General features: G+C 36.3%; 3 protein-coding genes across 6 annotated transcripts; all 3 read left to right on the top strand.

The window, feature by feature from the left end:
• The first annotated feature begins 1,007 nt into the window (after window positions 1–1,007).
• On the top strand, window positions 1,008–3,956 carry LOC147920082 (uncharacterized). Its single transcript, XM_087503125.1, has 7 exons — window positions 1,008–1,576; window positions 1,619–1,866; window positions 1,951–2,039; window positions 2,127–2,541; window positions 2,606–3,086; window positions 3,217–3,286; window positions 3,864–3,956. Exons 1-7 carry the CDS (start codon window positions 1,008–1,010, stop codon window positions 3,954–3,956), a joined length of 1,965 nt encoding a protein of 654 aa, XP_087359251.1.
• Window positions 3,957–4,531: 575 nt separating this feature from the next.
• Window positions 4,532–8,717, top strand: LOC104764338 (putative boron transporter 3). Of its 4 annotated transcripts, none has more exons than XR_015591354.1 (13): window positions 4,532–4,853; window positions 5,333–5,487; window positions 5,579–5,661; window positions 5,755–5,947; window positions 6,047–6,185; window positions 6,286–6,451; window positions 6,550–6,716; window positions 6,806–6,979; window positions 7,068–7,163; window positions 7,264–7,373; window positions 7,450–7,757; window positions 7,835–8,105; window positions 8,208–8,717. XR_015591354.1 is itself a non-coding variant. In XM_010487852.3 (13 exons), the coding sequence occupies exons 2-13, from the start codon at window positions 5,378–5,380 to the stop codon at window positions 8,571–8,573; spliced, it is 2,208 nt and encodes a 735-aa protein (XP_010486154.1). In that variant the 5' UTR covers window positions 4,532–4,853; window positions 5,333–5,377; the 3' UTR covers window positions 8,574–8,717. The 4 variants fall into 4 exon arrangements, 3 of the variants coding, with proteins under 3 accessions (XP_010486154.1, XP_087358687.1, XP_087358686.1); XM_010487852.3 differs by having other exon boundaries at window positions 7,239–7,373; XM_087502560.1 differs by lacking the exon at window positions 4,532–4,853 and adding an exon at window positions 4,860–5,187 and having other exon boundaries at window positions 7,239–7,373.
• A 1,391-nt stretch (window positions 8,718–10,108) lies between these two features.
• LOC104764337 (hydroxyproline O-galactosyltransferase GALT3) lies at window positions 10,109–13,173 on the top strand. The gene is made up of 8 exons (XM_010487851.3): window positions 10,109–10,255; window positions 10,632–11,399; window positions 11,480–11,691; window positions 11,764–12,042; window positions 12,120–12,248; window positions 12,355–12,531; window positions 12,619–12,726; window positions 12,825–13,173. The coding sequence occupies exons 2-8, from the start codon at window positions 10,640–10,642 to the stop codon at window positions 13,029–13,031; spliced, it is 1,872 nt and encodes a 623-aa protein (XP_010486153.1). The 5' UTR covers window positions 10,109–10,255; window positions 10,632–10,639; the 3' UTR covers window positions 13,032–13,173.
• The last annotated feature ends 1,252 nt before the right edge of the window (window positions 13,174–14,425 follow it).

Below are 14,425 nucleotides of genomic sequence, written 5' to 3'. Positions count from 1 at the left end.
TAGATTATTAAAGTTTGATAATTAATAAACATAAATTAAAAAATTATTATTTAAATGATTGAGCAATCTTCTTTGATTCTCTAGTGGAGGGATAATTTTGCTAAAGTTCTCTTAGATTGCTTTAACTAATTTAGTATTAATTATATAATTAATTAATATATGAGTAACTTAGCAGCGTTGCTCCACTAATGATGTTCTAAAGGGTTGGAGTTGTCGTTTACAAAAATATAGTAATAAAGAGACTATAGTTTTTTAAAAAATTGTTTTGGGCTTCAAACCCAAAAAAACAAGCCTTCGCAAGTGTTTTAGTATTATAAATACAAGCAAGATACACGATTAAAAAATATTTTCAGATCAGCTGAATAATCGTGTATTAGAAATGTGATTAGGATGATCGACTAGTACTAGTAGATATTTACTTTTGGAATTTCGTCCAAATAAATGTGAAAAACCAATAAATCATTGTAAATTCGTCATTGTCAGAAATGTGACCTCTCTTTGGAAAAAAGATTCCAAAATCTTCAAATCCTAGAAAACGTTATGTACATATATATATGTTTGAGGAGAGAAGAGGAAAGACGTCCTATTTACCCCTCAAAACTACCATATCGTATCGATTATCCCTGGAACTTTGACCTCCTACTAGAACTCCTTCCAGTTTATATTCTCTTTCTAATTCCTCCCGAATTAATACTTTTATGTCTATTTCTCCAATTAAATTAACCTTCTCATCTATTTCCCCATCGACCTCGATTAACACGGTTTACTGTTTTAGTTAACCGACAGACAATTCTTATTAACCAAAATAACCAAATTAAACCATTTTTAACCAATTGACAACCCGATTACAATCCGATTAGATCACTTAACCTAAACAAACCTAAAAATAAAAAAAAACCCAAAAATCCCCAAATCATTTTTTCCCTTTCCATCGACGAACCCTAGATCCCTAAATTGATTCTTCTTTCTTCGAATCGTTTTGTTATCTCTTGCTCTTGGCTCTTGGGATGGCGTTAGTCCCCGTTGTTAATCCACCTATTGGAGTGGAGTTCGACGAGGAAGGCGAGGATCGAGATGAATTTCACATCGATAAGCTTGCGACAGATTTTACAGAAACGGAGGAATCGATTCATCATAACGTGTATCCAGAGCGTGACGACGAGTCTGAGGGTAATGGTCGTGGTGGTGCTGCGCGTGGGGGGACACCGATCGTTCGTGGCGATGGTATAATGTATAAAGGGCAGAGTTTCTACAATGGAATCGCGTTTAAGGAGTGTGTGACTGACTATGCACTGACAACAAGTTGTAATCTGAAGCAATACAGGTACGATAGAGATAGAATCGGGTTTAGGTGTGTTGGTGCTAAGGGAATATGTCAATGGAAAGTTTATGTTGCGTCTCTTCATAATGAGTCAATGTGGAGGATTACGAAGTACACGAACACCCATGTTTGTGTGCCTAATGGAGATTGTGAGATGTTTAAGGTCCCAGTCATAGCTAGATTATTTCTTGATAAGATTAGAGAAGAACCAGATTATTACATGCCTTTAAAGATGGAACAGACCATAATGGAGAAGTGAAAGATATCAACTACGAGAGGTCAATGTCAAGCTGCTAGGAGAAAAGCATTGGCATGGATAGTGAGTGAATATGACACTCAATTTGAACGTCTTCGAGACTATGGAGCTGAGATATTGAAAGCAAATCAAGGGTATGTGGTAGAGATTGATACGGTGAAGAATGACGTTGGTCATGATGTGTTTAAGCGATTCTATGTATGCTTTGATGTTCTTAGGAAAACATGGAAAAAAAACTGCAGGCCACTAATTGGGGTTGATGGTTGCTTCTTAAAGGAAAAGATTAAGGGTCAGTTGTTGGTGGCTTTAGGAAGAGATGCAGACAATGCTATCTACCCAATAACATGAAGTGTTGTTAAGGTTGAGAACACAGATAATTGGAGCTGGTTTGTGAATAGGCTGAAGATAGACTTGGAGTTAGGTGATGGAGATGGTTACATTATGGTTTCTGATCGCCAAAAGGTATTTTTTTTTTGTTATGTTTTATGCTTTGTGTGATTTGTGAATATACAGTTTGATCAGTTTCTAATGAATTTAACTTTGTTTCAGGGATTGATTAAGGTTATTGAGTTAGAATTACCAAAGATTGAGCATCGTAAATGTGTTAGGCATATTTATGGTAACCTAAAGAAGACTCATCCAAACAAGAAGCAATTGAAGAAACTGCTTTGGGATATAGCTTGGAGCTACAACACTAGAGATTACGAAGAGGGATTGGAGAGGATTCACGCATATGATAGCAAGGTCTATGAAGATGTCATGAAGACTAAACCAAAGACATGGTGTAGGACATTCCACAAGATTGGCAGCTATTGTGAGGATGTTAAAACCAACTCAGTGGAGTCTTTCAATAATACAATCAACAAGGCGAGAGAGAAACCATTTGTGGCTATGTTGGAGACTGTTAGAAGGCTTGCCATGGTTCGAATTGCTAAACGGTCTGCTATTTCTTATTCACATGAAGGTTAGTAAGACTACACTCTTATTCTTATTCATTTATATGTACTCTATATGGTCGGATGTGGCAGGATTATGCACTCCATATGTGACCCGTTTCCTTGCTGATGAGCATAAGGCAGCTTCTACATGCTTTGTATATCCCAGCACAAATGGAGCGTATGAAGTTTACTTGGGATACGACAAACACCGAGTTTGTTTAAATGCCAGAACTTGTACCTGCATGAAGTTTCAGATTTGTGGAATCCCATGCGAACATGCTTACGGACTGATAATCAAAAAGACATTGGTAGCTGAATACTATGTGTGTGAATGGTTCAGAACTGCTAAATGGAGACAGAACTACACAGACGGGCTTGTTCCACAAAGAGGTCCACGCTTTTGGCCTTCCACTGGGGGTGAAAATGTGTATCCACCTCCAAAGCCGGACGATGAGAAGATCGACAAGAAGAGGAAGAAAGGTGTTAATGAGTCACCTACCAAGAAGCAACCAAAGCAAAAGAAAAGAATCATGCATTATGGGATTTGTGGTGCAGCTGATCATAACTGTAGGTACCACCAGAAGAAGAAGAATAAGAAGAATACAACACATGTTAGTTTTCTTTCTAAATTGATTCATTTGTGATACAACAATGGTTCTTTGTTTTATTAAATTAATTCTAATATTTGATTAAATTTGTAGGGTGGAACTCAAGTGGAATCTTCTCAAGGTTGTCTCACTCAAGAGAAGTAATGTGGGATGGAGGATTAGCGTATGTAGGACTGTTTTTTTTTTTTGGTTTTATGATCTGTTTCAGAACATATGTTGTTCTGTCTTTGTATGGTCTGTCTCTCTTTTGAACCTTATTATTAACTATGGTCGGATGTACTCTTTTGAACATGAATGTATTTTCAAACAAGATAACATCATCTCTTAAAAACATTTTGTCTCATACAAAACCAACATAGAAAACAACATACAATTTCATCATATTAGCTTAACTAGACTAAAGATGATCATATAACCTAATATTGAAACAATTATCATCTTATTCATCCTGGATTTAAATTCAGCTTTTACATCTTCAATCCTCTCAAATATCTCTTTCTCAAGCTCCATTTCCATCTTCTTCTCAAGCTCCATTTGCATCTTTTTCTCAATCTTCATTGTCTCTGATATGAACTCTTTCATTGTCTCCACCTCATCCAACAAAGCCTCATCGATCCACTTGAAAATGTGATTGTCATTCATAAGCTACACCATGGACAATTCATTTGGCTATCGTTTAGAACCTTATCAATATTCATAAGCCAAATAATAAGTTCTACTTTGTATTACCTTATTTCCAGCTGCATACACACAACGAAAGTATCGTCGATTTGGGTTATGGTCGGATTTTGAATTTTTGGCCACAATTGCTTCTCCACATCAACATCTCTTAGGTACACCAACAACTTTTCCTCTTTCGTGGACATTTGTCGAACTACTCGAAGATCCAGAAATATTACTCATGATTTTGAGAGAAAGAGAGACAAATTTGGATTTTCTTCAATTTCAATTTTTAGGGTTCTTAGTAAGAATTTGAGGTTATCGTTTTAAAATAGAAGAAGAAGTAGTCGGGTCGGGTTCTAAATGTTACCGGATTATAAATTGCTTTCATAGCGGTTTAACATGGGTTTCTATCGGGTTTAGTAACAAAACCGTGTAAATCCAGGTGGATGGGGAAATAGACATAAAATTATTAATTCGGGAGAAATTAGAAGGAGGATATAAGTTGGAAGGAGTTCTAGTAGGAAGTCAAAATTTCAGAGATAATTGGTACGATATGATAGTTACGAGGGCAAAATAGGACTGTCTTTCCGAGAGAAGAAGATAATGAACCAACTTCACCAGTTTTAAACTTTATATCATTTATAGAAAAATTGGTAAAGAGTGAAAAAAGAGACGCAGACAATTAAACACCGGGTTAGGCGCGGAACAAGAGTACAAAACCAAACCAATCACGAGCATCGTCTGAATACCGAGGCAGCAGAGAGCACAGAGACAGACATCTCTATCTCTTTCATCAGATTCCAACACATCACACTCGCTTTATTCATTTTTTAATCCAACCCTTACAGTACTTTATTTTTTTTCTTCTTCTCCAACAATTTTAACCTGCAACAGTTTTGTTTAACTAATACATTAAAAAATCTCCCACGGCTCTTGTATAGAGAGAGGTCAAAAGCATAGAAAAACGAAAGCTACGCACATTTTAGAAAATTCTTCTCTATTTCTCCCTCTCTTTTAGTCTTCAGAAAGTTGTCTTCTTTTAGCCATTCTGTGCTGTTTTGTCTCTGGTAAGTGTTTTTTTTCTCTCTCTCTCAGTCATTCTTGAATCAAAGCTTAGATCCCCATGTCTTTTACTTCTTTTGATTTTCTTTGAGCTTTCCACAATACATTGTGTGTTGTAAAGTTCTCTCTTTTTTTGCCAAATCACCCCATCATCAAATCTACACAACTCCTTTTTTTAAAGACATCCTCCGCAATTAGCGCTTTAAGTTTCTTTTTAAGGTTTCTGCATATTTGGATCTGAGTTTCTTTAGTAACAAGAGTATTACGCCCGCTAAAAATTGTTACTCACCTTTTTGTTTATGTTGGTGACAAGTCAAGCCAGTGTCAGCAATTGGAAAAGTATTGAATCTGAATCATTCTAGTTGGATTAGATTCCCAATCTTGGTTATAATAATGCTTTTTTGTCTTAACCACTCATCATAATCTTGTTTGAGATTGCCTGGGTTTTGAGCTTTAAGTAACAGAACTGAGTGTTGTTTTGTAGGACTAGGACACTGTCAAGTTGGAAGCTTGAACAGAACAACTCTACATGGACGAAGCAGAAAGCTTTGTCCCGTTTCAAGGCATAAAGAAAGATGTCAGAGGGAGACTCAAATGCTACAAGCAAGATTGGATCAGTGGTCTCAAAGCTGGATTTAGGTATATTCATCTTTTTTTGCTTTTACAAGAAGTAGTAATGCTTGAGCTTTTTTTGATACTTAAACTTACTTTTATGCAACATATTTTCTAGGATTCTGGCACCAACAACTTACATATTCTTTGCATCCGCGATTCCTGTGATTACATTTGGAGAACAGTTGGAAAGAGATACTGGTATTAGAATGATACTGGATTCGTATTTGTTACCTTTGATTCTAATGGAAGTAACAGAAAACTTATGTTTTGTTTCTTTTGCAACTTGACAAGATGGGAAGATTACTGCGGTACAAACCTTAGTTTCCACAGCACTGTGTGGAGTGATACATTCCATTATTGGAGGACAACCATTGCTGATTCTTGGTGTTGCAGAGCCTACTGTTATAATGTACACATTCATGTTCAATTTCGCTAAAAGTAGAACGGATTTGGGCTCTACTCTCTTTCTCGCTTGGACTGGATGGTAAGCTCAGATCTTTCTCTTTGCATTCCTTTCAAGAAGCTTTTAAAGTCTCAAAACTTTTATGAGATTAGGCATTGTCTTCTTTGTTTTCTTTTTAAGGGTTTGCTTGTGGACGGGGCTGTTGTTGTTCTTGTTAGCTGTATTAGGCGCTTGCACCTTCATCAATCGATTCACTCGACTTGCTGGGGAACTTTTTGGTATCCTAATAGCTATGCTTTTCATGCAAGAAGCCATTAGAGTAAGTAAAAGAGCTTCCTTTGTTTAATTACTGTTACAACTTATACTAACATTTTTCAACAAAAGCTTCTTCCTTTATGTTGAAACTCCACTTTTTTCAGGGCATTGTGGATGAGTTTGGTGTCCCTGGAAGAACAAATCCAAGATTAGCTGAGTTTCAACCTGCTTGGGTGTTCGCAAATGGAATGATCGGTTTGGTTTTGTCTTCTGGACTTCTGTATACTGCACTGAAAAGCCGGAAAGCAAGGTCTTGGAGATTTGGTGCTGGTAAGGAACCTTAGTGTTCATTCCAACTGTGAGTAAAAACCTTAGTGTTCATTCTTCAAGCAAGAACCTCAAGAACATTGGTATCCTTGTGATTGCAGAATGCTTACGCGGGTTTATAGCAGATTACGGTGTTCCAGTGATGGTGGTTGTGTGGACTGGTATATCATACATACCTTGGAAAAGTGTTCCTCAAGGAATACCAAGACGTCTTGTTAGTCCTAATCCATGGTCTCCTGGTGCATATCAGAATTGGACTGTCATTAAGGCACTAATCACTTCCTCTCTACTTATTATTACTCTCTTTACTATTAATGCTTTATGTTGATATTCATCAGCATGATCAATAAATTGCAGGAGATGGTCGATGTGCCTGTGCTTTACATTCTTTTAGCGGTTGTTCCAGCTTCAATGATTGCAGTTCTTTACTACTTTGACCATAGTGTAGCTTCGCAACTCGCACAGCAGGAAGATTTCAATCTCAGAAAGCCTCCTGCTTACCATTATGATCTGTTTCTTCTAGGTTTCTTGGTAAGAGATGTAGTATCTATATTTCTTGACTGATTTATTGACTTGATCATTCACAAAAAATGAAACGTTGGGAACTTTTCATCTGTAGACAATCCTTTGCGGTCTCCTTGGGATTCCTCCATCCAATGGTGTCATCCCTCAGTCTCCAATGTACACAAAAAGCTTGGCAACACTGAATCACCAGGTTTGATTATCATACTAATGTTTTATGTAGGCCTTCTATCACATTTGTCAAAAGGCATTTATTATTGATGTGCAGTTACTTCGAAACAAACTCGTGGCAGCTGCACGTAAATGCATCAGAAACAATGCAACAATAGGAGAAGTCTATGGGAGCATGGAAGAAGCTTACCAACAAATGCAGAGCCCTCTGATACACCAAGAGCCTTCTCGGGTATGTTTGAATCCATCTATATCAGTCTATAATTTGACATATTTACTCATTCCTGATTTAGCACTGGGAATATCAGATTCAGGGACTCAAACAGTCACATATTCAAAAGGCTTCCAACGCAGATTCACTGGTCGATGAAACAGTGTTTGATGTAGAGACAGAAGTCGAGAATATATTGCCAGTGGAAGTAAAAGAACAAAGAGTAAGCAACTTTCTTCAAGCTATGATGGTGGCTGGATGTGTTGCAGCAATGCCTGTAATCAAAAGAATCCCAAGCTCGGTTCTTTGGGGTTACTTCGCGTACATGGCAATCGAAAGCCTCCCAGGGAATCAATTCTGGGAAAGGATCGTGCTTCTCTTCACTGCCCCAAGCAGGAGATTCAAGTCAAAAAACGAAACTTTCTATCTTGTTTCTGCTACATCATCATAACTTCTGTGACTTTTGGTCTTTTATTATACAGAGTTCTTGAAGATAACCATGCCGTGTTTGTTGAAACGGTTCCGTTTAAGACAATAGCGATGTTTACTCTGTTTCAAGCGGTTTACTTGCTGGTCTGCTTTGGGATAACGTGGGTTCCGGTGGCTGGAGTTTTGTTCCCGTTGATGATAATGTTCCTTGTTCCGGTTAGGCAATATGTGTTGCCTAATTTCTTTAAAGGAGCTCATCTTCAAGACTTGGATGCTGCAGAGTATGAAGAAGCACCTGCTATCTTATCATTCAACCTCAAACCGGTAATAAAACTCTCTTCTTCTTCTTTTTCCTCTCTACAAAAGTTTATGGCTTTATCGATGATATACACCGTGTAACATACTGCTTTCTTTGTCTGTATGCAGGAAGGGGAAGTGAGCCGTGCAACGTCGTTTGCGGATAGTGGAGAAGTGATGGACGGAATGTTCACAAGAAGCAGAGGAGAGATAAGGAAAGTGAGCAGCTTAAAGCTCGGCGGAGGAAGTGGATCGGCAGTAAGTTCTCCGGTGGCAGGAGGGGGAGTGGAGTTGATGAGAAGGGTGGTGAGTTTTCAGAATCCAAGAGTGTCGGAGAAAGTATACATCCGGAGCTTAAGTGATTTCAGAGGAGGAGGAGGAGGAGAGATAAGTCCAAGGTCGTCCGCTGGAAGAGCTCCGTTTAGTCCACGATCTGCTGCCGGAGGAGCAGGAGGAGGAGAACAGAGACTTTCTAATTTAGGAAAGTCTGTTTAGTATAGTGTAGTAGTGTCTTTCTTTCTATTCATATTTGTTCTAACCTTCTAAACCAAACAATTCAACAAACCATATAGATATAGCTAAGTTGTTCCATTTGTATGTCATTATGAGATTTTTATAATTGATACGAAGATTATTATCTCGGAGAGTTTGTTTATTTCAGGAACATGTAATATGTTCTCCAAGTTCAAAATATGACAATACCCTAATTATAATCTCACAAAGGAATGCAACAAAAAAAAATATACAAAAAATAAAAGTATTTGTTATTGATACTTTTATTCAATTATACAAAAAATAAAAGTATTTGTTGTACGGTATTTTTATATTCAATTATACAAAAAATAAAAGTATTTGTTATTGATACTTGTGGAAATTTATGTATTTAGAGAAAGAAAATAAATTGGTTCTCTTTAAAAGTATGTGTGAATCGGTTCTTCTCAATTAATGCTTGTGTTATGATATGCTTGTGAATCGGTTTCAATGTTTGTGTTATGTTCGTTAAAAATTTGTTATCTTAATATATTGCATGCTGAATCTGGAGATGACTTTTGTTTAAATCATTGTATGCTGACTCGTATTTTCATCTTGTTTGATATTGCAAGTATCTGAGATGTGTGAGTTATGGTTTCTTTGCTTCTATAAAAGGCTTGCTGAGTCTGCTAGGTTGTTGACTACTACCTTGACTTATTATCTACTAGTTCAATCATGGCACTTAGACGTTGTCTTTTCTTTTGTTACACGTTGTGTTTGAAACTTGCACTATTATTAGCTACTACTATTATCTATCTCGGAGAGTTTGTTTATTTGAGTAACATGTAATATGACAATACCCTAATTATAATCTCACAAAGCAACAAAAAAATATACAAAAAATAAAAGTATTTGTTATTGATACTTTTATTCAATTATACAAAAAATAAAAGTATTTGTTGTACGGTATTTTGTATATTCAATTATACAAAAAATAAAAGTATTTGTTATTGATACTTGTGGAAATTTATGCATTTAGAGAAAGAAAATAAATTGGTTCTCTTTGAAAGTATGTGTTTAAACAATCCACTTTATTGAGTACTTAGATTTTTGTTTCTTTTGTTTGCTATTTGCCGCCAATGGTATTTAAAAAAACATTCAATTATACAAAAAAATAAAAGTATTTGTTATTGATACTTGTCCAAATTTATGTATTTAAAGAAAGAAAATGAATTGGCTCTCTTTAGTAATAAAGTTAGTTTGAGGATTAGTGCACAAGATGTATAACGATCATATTTGCTCTTAGGCAACCTTCTGTTTTTAGCTAAGTTGTTCCATTTGTATGTCATTATATGAGATTTTTATAAGTGAAAAGAAGATTATTATCTCGAAGAGTTTGATTATTTCAGGAAAATGTAATACAACTGTTCATTCAAGTTCAAAATATTGACTTGTTATCTCACAAAGCAATGCAACAAAAAAAATTAAACAGAAAAAAAAAAAGCGACACGACATCGTTTCGTTGTAATTAAATCGTCGTACATAATACGCACCGTTTTAGAGCAACAAGAGTCTCTGCTTCAGCTGTGGTAATATATGCCTCCTTGGTCTCTCTGGGTTCTTGCAACTGCAAATTGAGTGATCTAGGATCTCCATCTACATGAATTGTTTACTAGTAAAGTCACCAATACATCAATATAAAACGGGTAAGCTTCTCAATTTTATAAAGAACCGAACTTGTTCTCACCTCTTGGACACAGTGCGACTTAGATGTTTCAAAAAACTCTCTTTTAAGCTATTTTCCCTGTTTGTGCTACTTACTGTATATATTATTAAACAACAATTTTCCATGATCTTGCTTCTGGGTCTAACTGTATCAATCCAAGACTTATCTTTTCTTCACCAATTCAGTTTAATCTTTCTTCTTTTAGGGTAATGCCTCCTCGGGTCAGTTTTGTTATATCCAACACCAAATCCAAAGTTCTGGGTCGTTGACCATTGTTTGAGTTCTTCTTTCTTTAGTTATGACAAGTACCCCTTAGGATTATGCTAATTCTAATTCGAAATCTTGGTTTTACTTAGGTTACTAAATGATGCAAGTCATGTCAGTGGTGAGATTCAAATTTGATTTCACTACAGTCAGAATGAGGAACTGGTTGGTGGGAATCTTCATGATGGTTCTTACTTTGATCATTCTCATCCGTTATGATCAATCTGATCACAAAATTCCAACAAATCACACTACGGATGATTCTAGTAGTATAGAAGGAGAGAGTAGTGTTGAGGAACCAACAAAAAAGCCACATTTTATGACTTTGGAAGATCTTGATTATCTCTTTTCAAACATGAGCATCTCTGGAGGAGAAGAGTTGAATGGTTTGCTTGTATGGTCTCGTATGCGTCCGTTTCTTGAAAGGCCAGATGCTTTGCCAGAAACTGCTCAGGGGATCCAAGAAGCTACATTGGCCATGAAAGATTTGGTTTTTCTGATCAATAAAGAGAAAGGAGCATCTTCTGCTTTGGTCTCCAAGGAACTTAGTAGAAACTGTCCTGATTTCGTCACTGCATTTGATGGGGATTTGTCTGGTTTAAGGCCTGTACTTGAGCTTCCTTGTGGTTTAGTTGAAGATTCTTCAATAACTTTGGTTGGTGTTCCTGATGAACAGTCTGCAAGCTTCCAGATTCAGCTCGTTGGCTCGGGATTATCAGGAGAAACCCGTCGTCCTATTATCTTGCGTTACAATGTAAATTTTTCTAAGCCATCCATAGTGCAGAATACATGGACAGAAAAGCTCGGTTGGGGAAACGAAGTTCGATGCCCATATCATGGATCATTCAAAAATCATTTAGGTAACAGAACTCACATATTTTGTTCCCTTTTATGCCATCTTGATGATTGTTGAAAAGTTTCTTGGCAACCATTATTGTAGTCGATGAACTTCCTCTCTGCAACAAACAGACCGGTAGAATCACTTCGGAGGAGAGTTCCAATGATAAAGCAACTACGGATTCTTCTTCTCTTTCAAATGCTAATTTTCCATTTCTCAAAGGGAGTCCCTTTACTGCCACGTTGTGGTTTGGCGTAGAAGGTTTTCATATGACAATTAATGGGCAGCACGAGACTTCATTTGCTTACAGAGAGGTATAGATGACTAGGCCATGTTAGTTTGTGAGATTGTTGCTTTGTTTTAAAACTGACATATTTAGTTTGTAGAAGCTCGAGCCGTGGTTAGTCAGTGCTGTCAAGGTCTCAGGTGGTTTGAAAATGTTATCTGCCTTAGCCACAAGACTGCCCATTCCGGATGACCATGCTTCTTTAGTTATAGAAGAGAAACTTAAAGCTCCATCTCTTTCTGGGACAAGAATCGAATTATTGGTGGGTGTTTTCTCCACTGGAAACAATTTCAAGCGGCGTATGGCATTGAGAAGATCTTGGATGCAATATGAGGCAGTAAGATCTGGCAAAGTGGCTGTTCGATTTCTCATAGGCCTTGTAAGTATTTCTGCAAGTTAACATTTATCCTTGGATTTATACATTTCTTAGCAATAACTTGGCTTCTTCTTGCTCAGCACACTAATGAAAAAGTCAATATAGAGATGTGGAGAGAAGCTAAGGCATATGGAGACATTCAGTTTATGCCGTTTGTTGACTACTATGGTTTACTTAGTTTGAAAACAGTTGCGCTTTGTATTCTCGGGGTAAGAAGCTATTTGTTTACACAAAACATAGAAACTGTGAAATATCATATCACTTCTTGCCTTGCCTTGGTTAATCACTCTCTGATGTTTATCCATGTTGATACAGACCAAAGTCATCCAAGCAAAATACATAATGAAGACGGATGATGATGCGTTTGTGCGGATCGATGAACTCCTATCAAGTCTAAAAGAAAAGCCGTCTAGTGCCCTTTTGTACGGTTTGATATCATTTGCTTCGTCACCGGACCGTGAACAAGGCAGCAAATGGTTTATCCGTAAAGAGGTAAGACTTCTCAATATTTCTCACACCTTTGTGTGCTCTATCCTCTTAGAGACTCATACAGTATATGGTGACTTTCTCTTTGTGAAGGAATGGCTTTTAGATTCATATCCTCCATGGGCACATGGCCCTGGCTACATCATCTCTCATGATATCGCGAAGTTTGTGGTGAAGGGTCATCGTCAAAGAGATCTTAGAGTGAGTTTTGTAGTTTCATCATAGAGTTTGGTTATATAACTAATCAGAGAGATCATTACTAAGTGACGTTGTTGTTCTTATGTTGTTTTTGTTGAAAGCTTTTCAAATTGGAAGATGTGGCGATGGGGATATGGATTCAACAGTTCAACCAGACAATAAAAAGAGTCAAGTACATCAATGACAAAAGATTTCATAACAGTGACTGTAAATCAAATTACATTCTTGTTCATTACCAAACTCCTCGACTAATTTTGTGTCTCTGGGAGAAGCTGCAAAAGGAGAGCCAATCTATTTGCTGTGAATAGATATGTCAAGCATGTAACTAAGTTAAAGTGTATTTTTCTTTTCAACTTGTGTGGATACGTATTTAAATCCAAACAGAAAAATACAAACCAAAAATAATTATATAATCTCGCCACACGCAATAATCGTAAAGGAGTTTCAATCTTGATAGATTCAATAATCGACATGTACATCTTGAATTACTAATCTCTAAAAACTGACAAATCCAATATATTTAGTGACTTTATTTTCTACTAATGTTCTGTTAATTAAGATTGCAATCCATTGTTACGGAATTTGATCTGACTATGTATTGTTGTTTAAACAATCCACTGATTGAGTACTTTGATTTTTGTTTTTTGTTTGCTATTTGCCGCCAATGGTATTTTTTATATTCAATTATACAAAAAATAAAAGTATTTGTTATTGATACTTGTGGAAATTTATGTATTTAGAGAAATAAAATAAATTGGTTTTCTTTAGTAATAAAGTAAGCTTTGAGGATTAGTGCACAAGATGTACATGCTGCTACGAAAAAGTCAACTATATTAGAATTTACTGATTAACGCAAATATATTAGAATTTACATGCAGCTTGGGAACAAGGACGACAACACTCGGTAAACAAAATGTTCTTTCCCAACATGACAATCCAGCATATGAAGATCCTAATTATTCTCATCGGATTTACAGTAGTGTGTGAAAATAGACAAGGTTATAGAAGCTATCCCATCTATGAACCCTAAATTATTCCCCACATGGCAAAGTTTGAAAATAGATGAAGCTTGAAGAGGTTTTCAGCTACAAGATTGGCCTATCTCTATATGTGATTCTAGTGGTAGCCTCCTTTCTCTGAAGCTCCATCTCTTATAGGGCACACCGTTGGTTTAGAACTTTTGTGCCTCTAATTCTCTTCATCATTATCTATTTTATTATCTATAATTTCCAAACATGTTGGGTCTCTGTTTTGGTTTTATCAGTAGTTTTTGGGTTGTTTGTCTTGGTTCAACTCCTTTATCCAGTTGAAGGCTTTTACTTTATGTATGTGGTAGGCATCATGATATTGGGGGTTTTCTTAGCTATCTTTGCCTGTGATTATGATCCAAAAATCCATCCTTTTTGGTTCTGTTTCTTGACACTTTCCGTTTTTGAGATGATCATCTATTTTTTCAACTATCGAGGACCTACTAATAGGGCATTCAGCTTCTATTGAACCTCCATTTGTTTTAGATTCTGTCGTTTGTAGTCTCTTTAGTCTTTTTATGTTCTTTTAATCAACATTGTAATCCATTTTCAGATGGAATTTGATGTATTTTCTTATGGACTATGTAGTGTTTTTTTTTTTTTTTTTTTTTTTGACAACAGTATGTAGTGTTGTTTTGTTAATCTACTTTAATGAATATTTTCGTTTTGTGTCT

This window comes from Camelina sativa, chromosome 19 (assembly GCF_030686135.1).
Source record: "Camelina sativa cultivar CO46 ecotype springtype chromosome 19, ASM3068613v1".
NCBI classification, from domain to species: domain Eukaryota; kingdom Viridiplantae; phylum Streptophyta; class Magnoliopsida; order Brassicales; family Brassicaceae; genus Camelina; species Camelina sativa.
The sequence above is the reverse complement of the archived record's forward strand: the minus strand, read 5'-3'. Positions and strand labels throughout refer to the sequence as shown.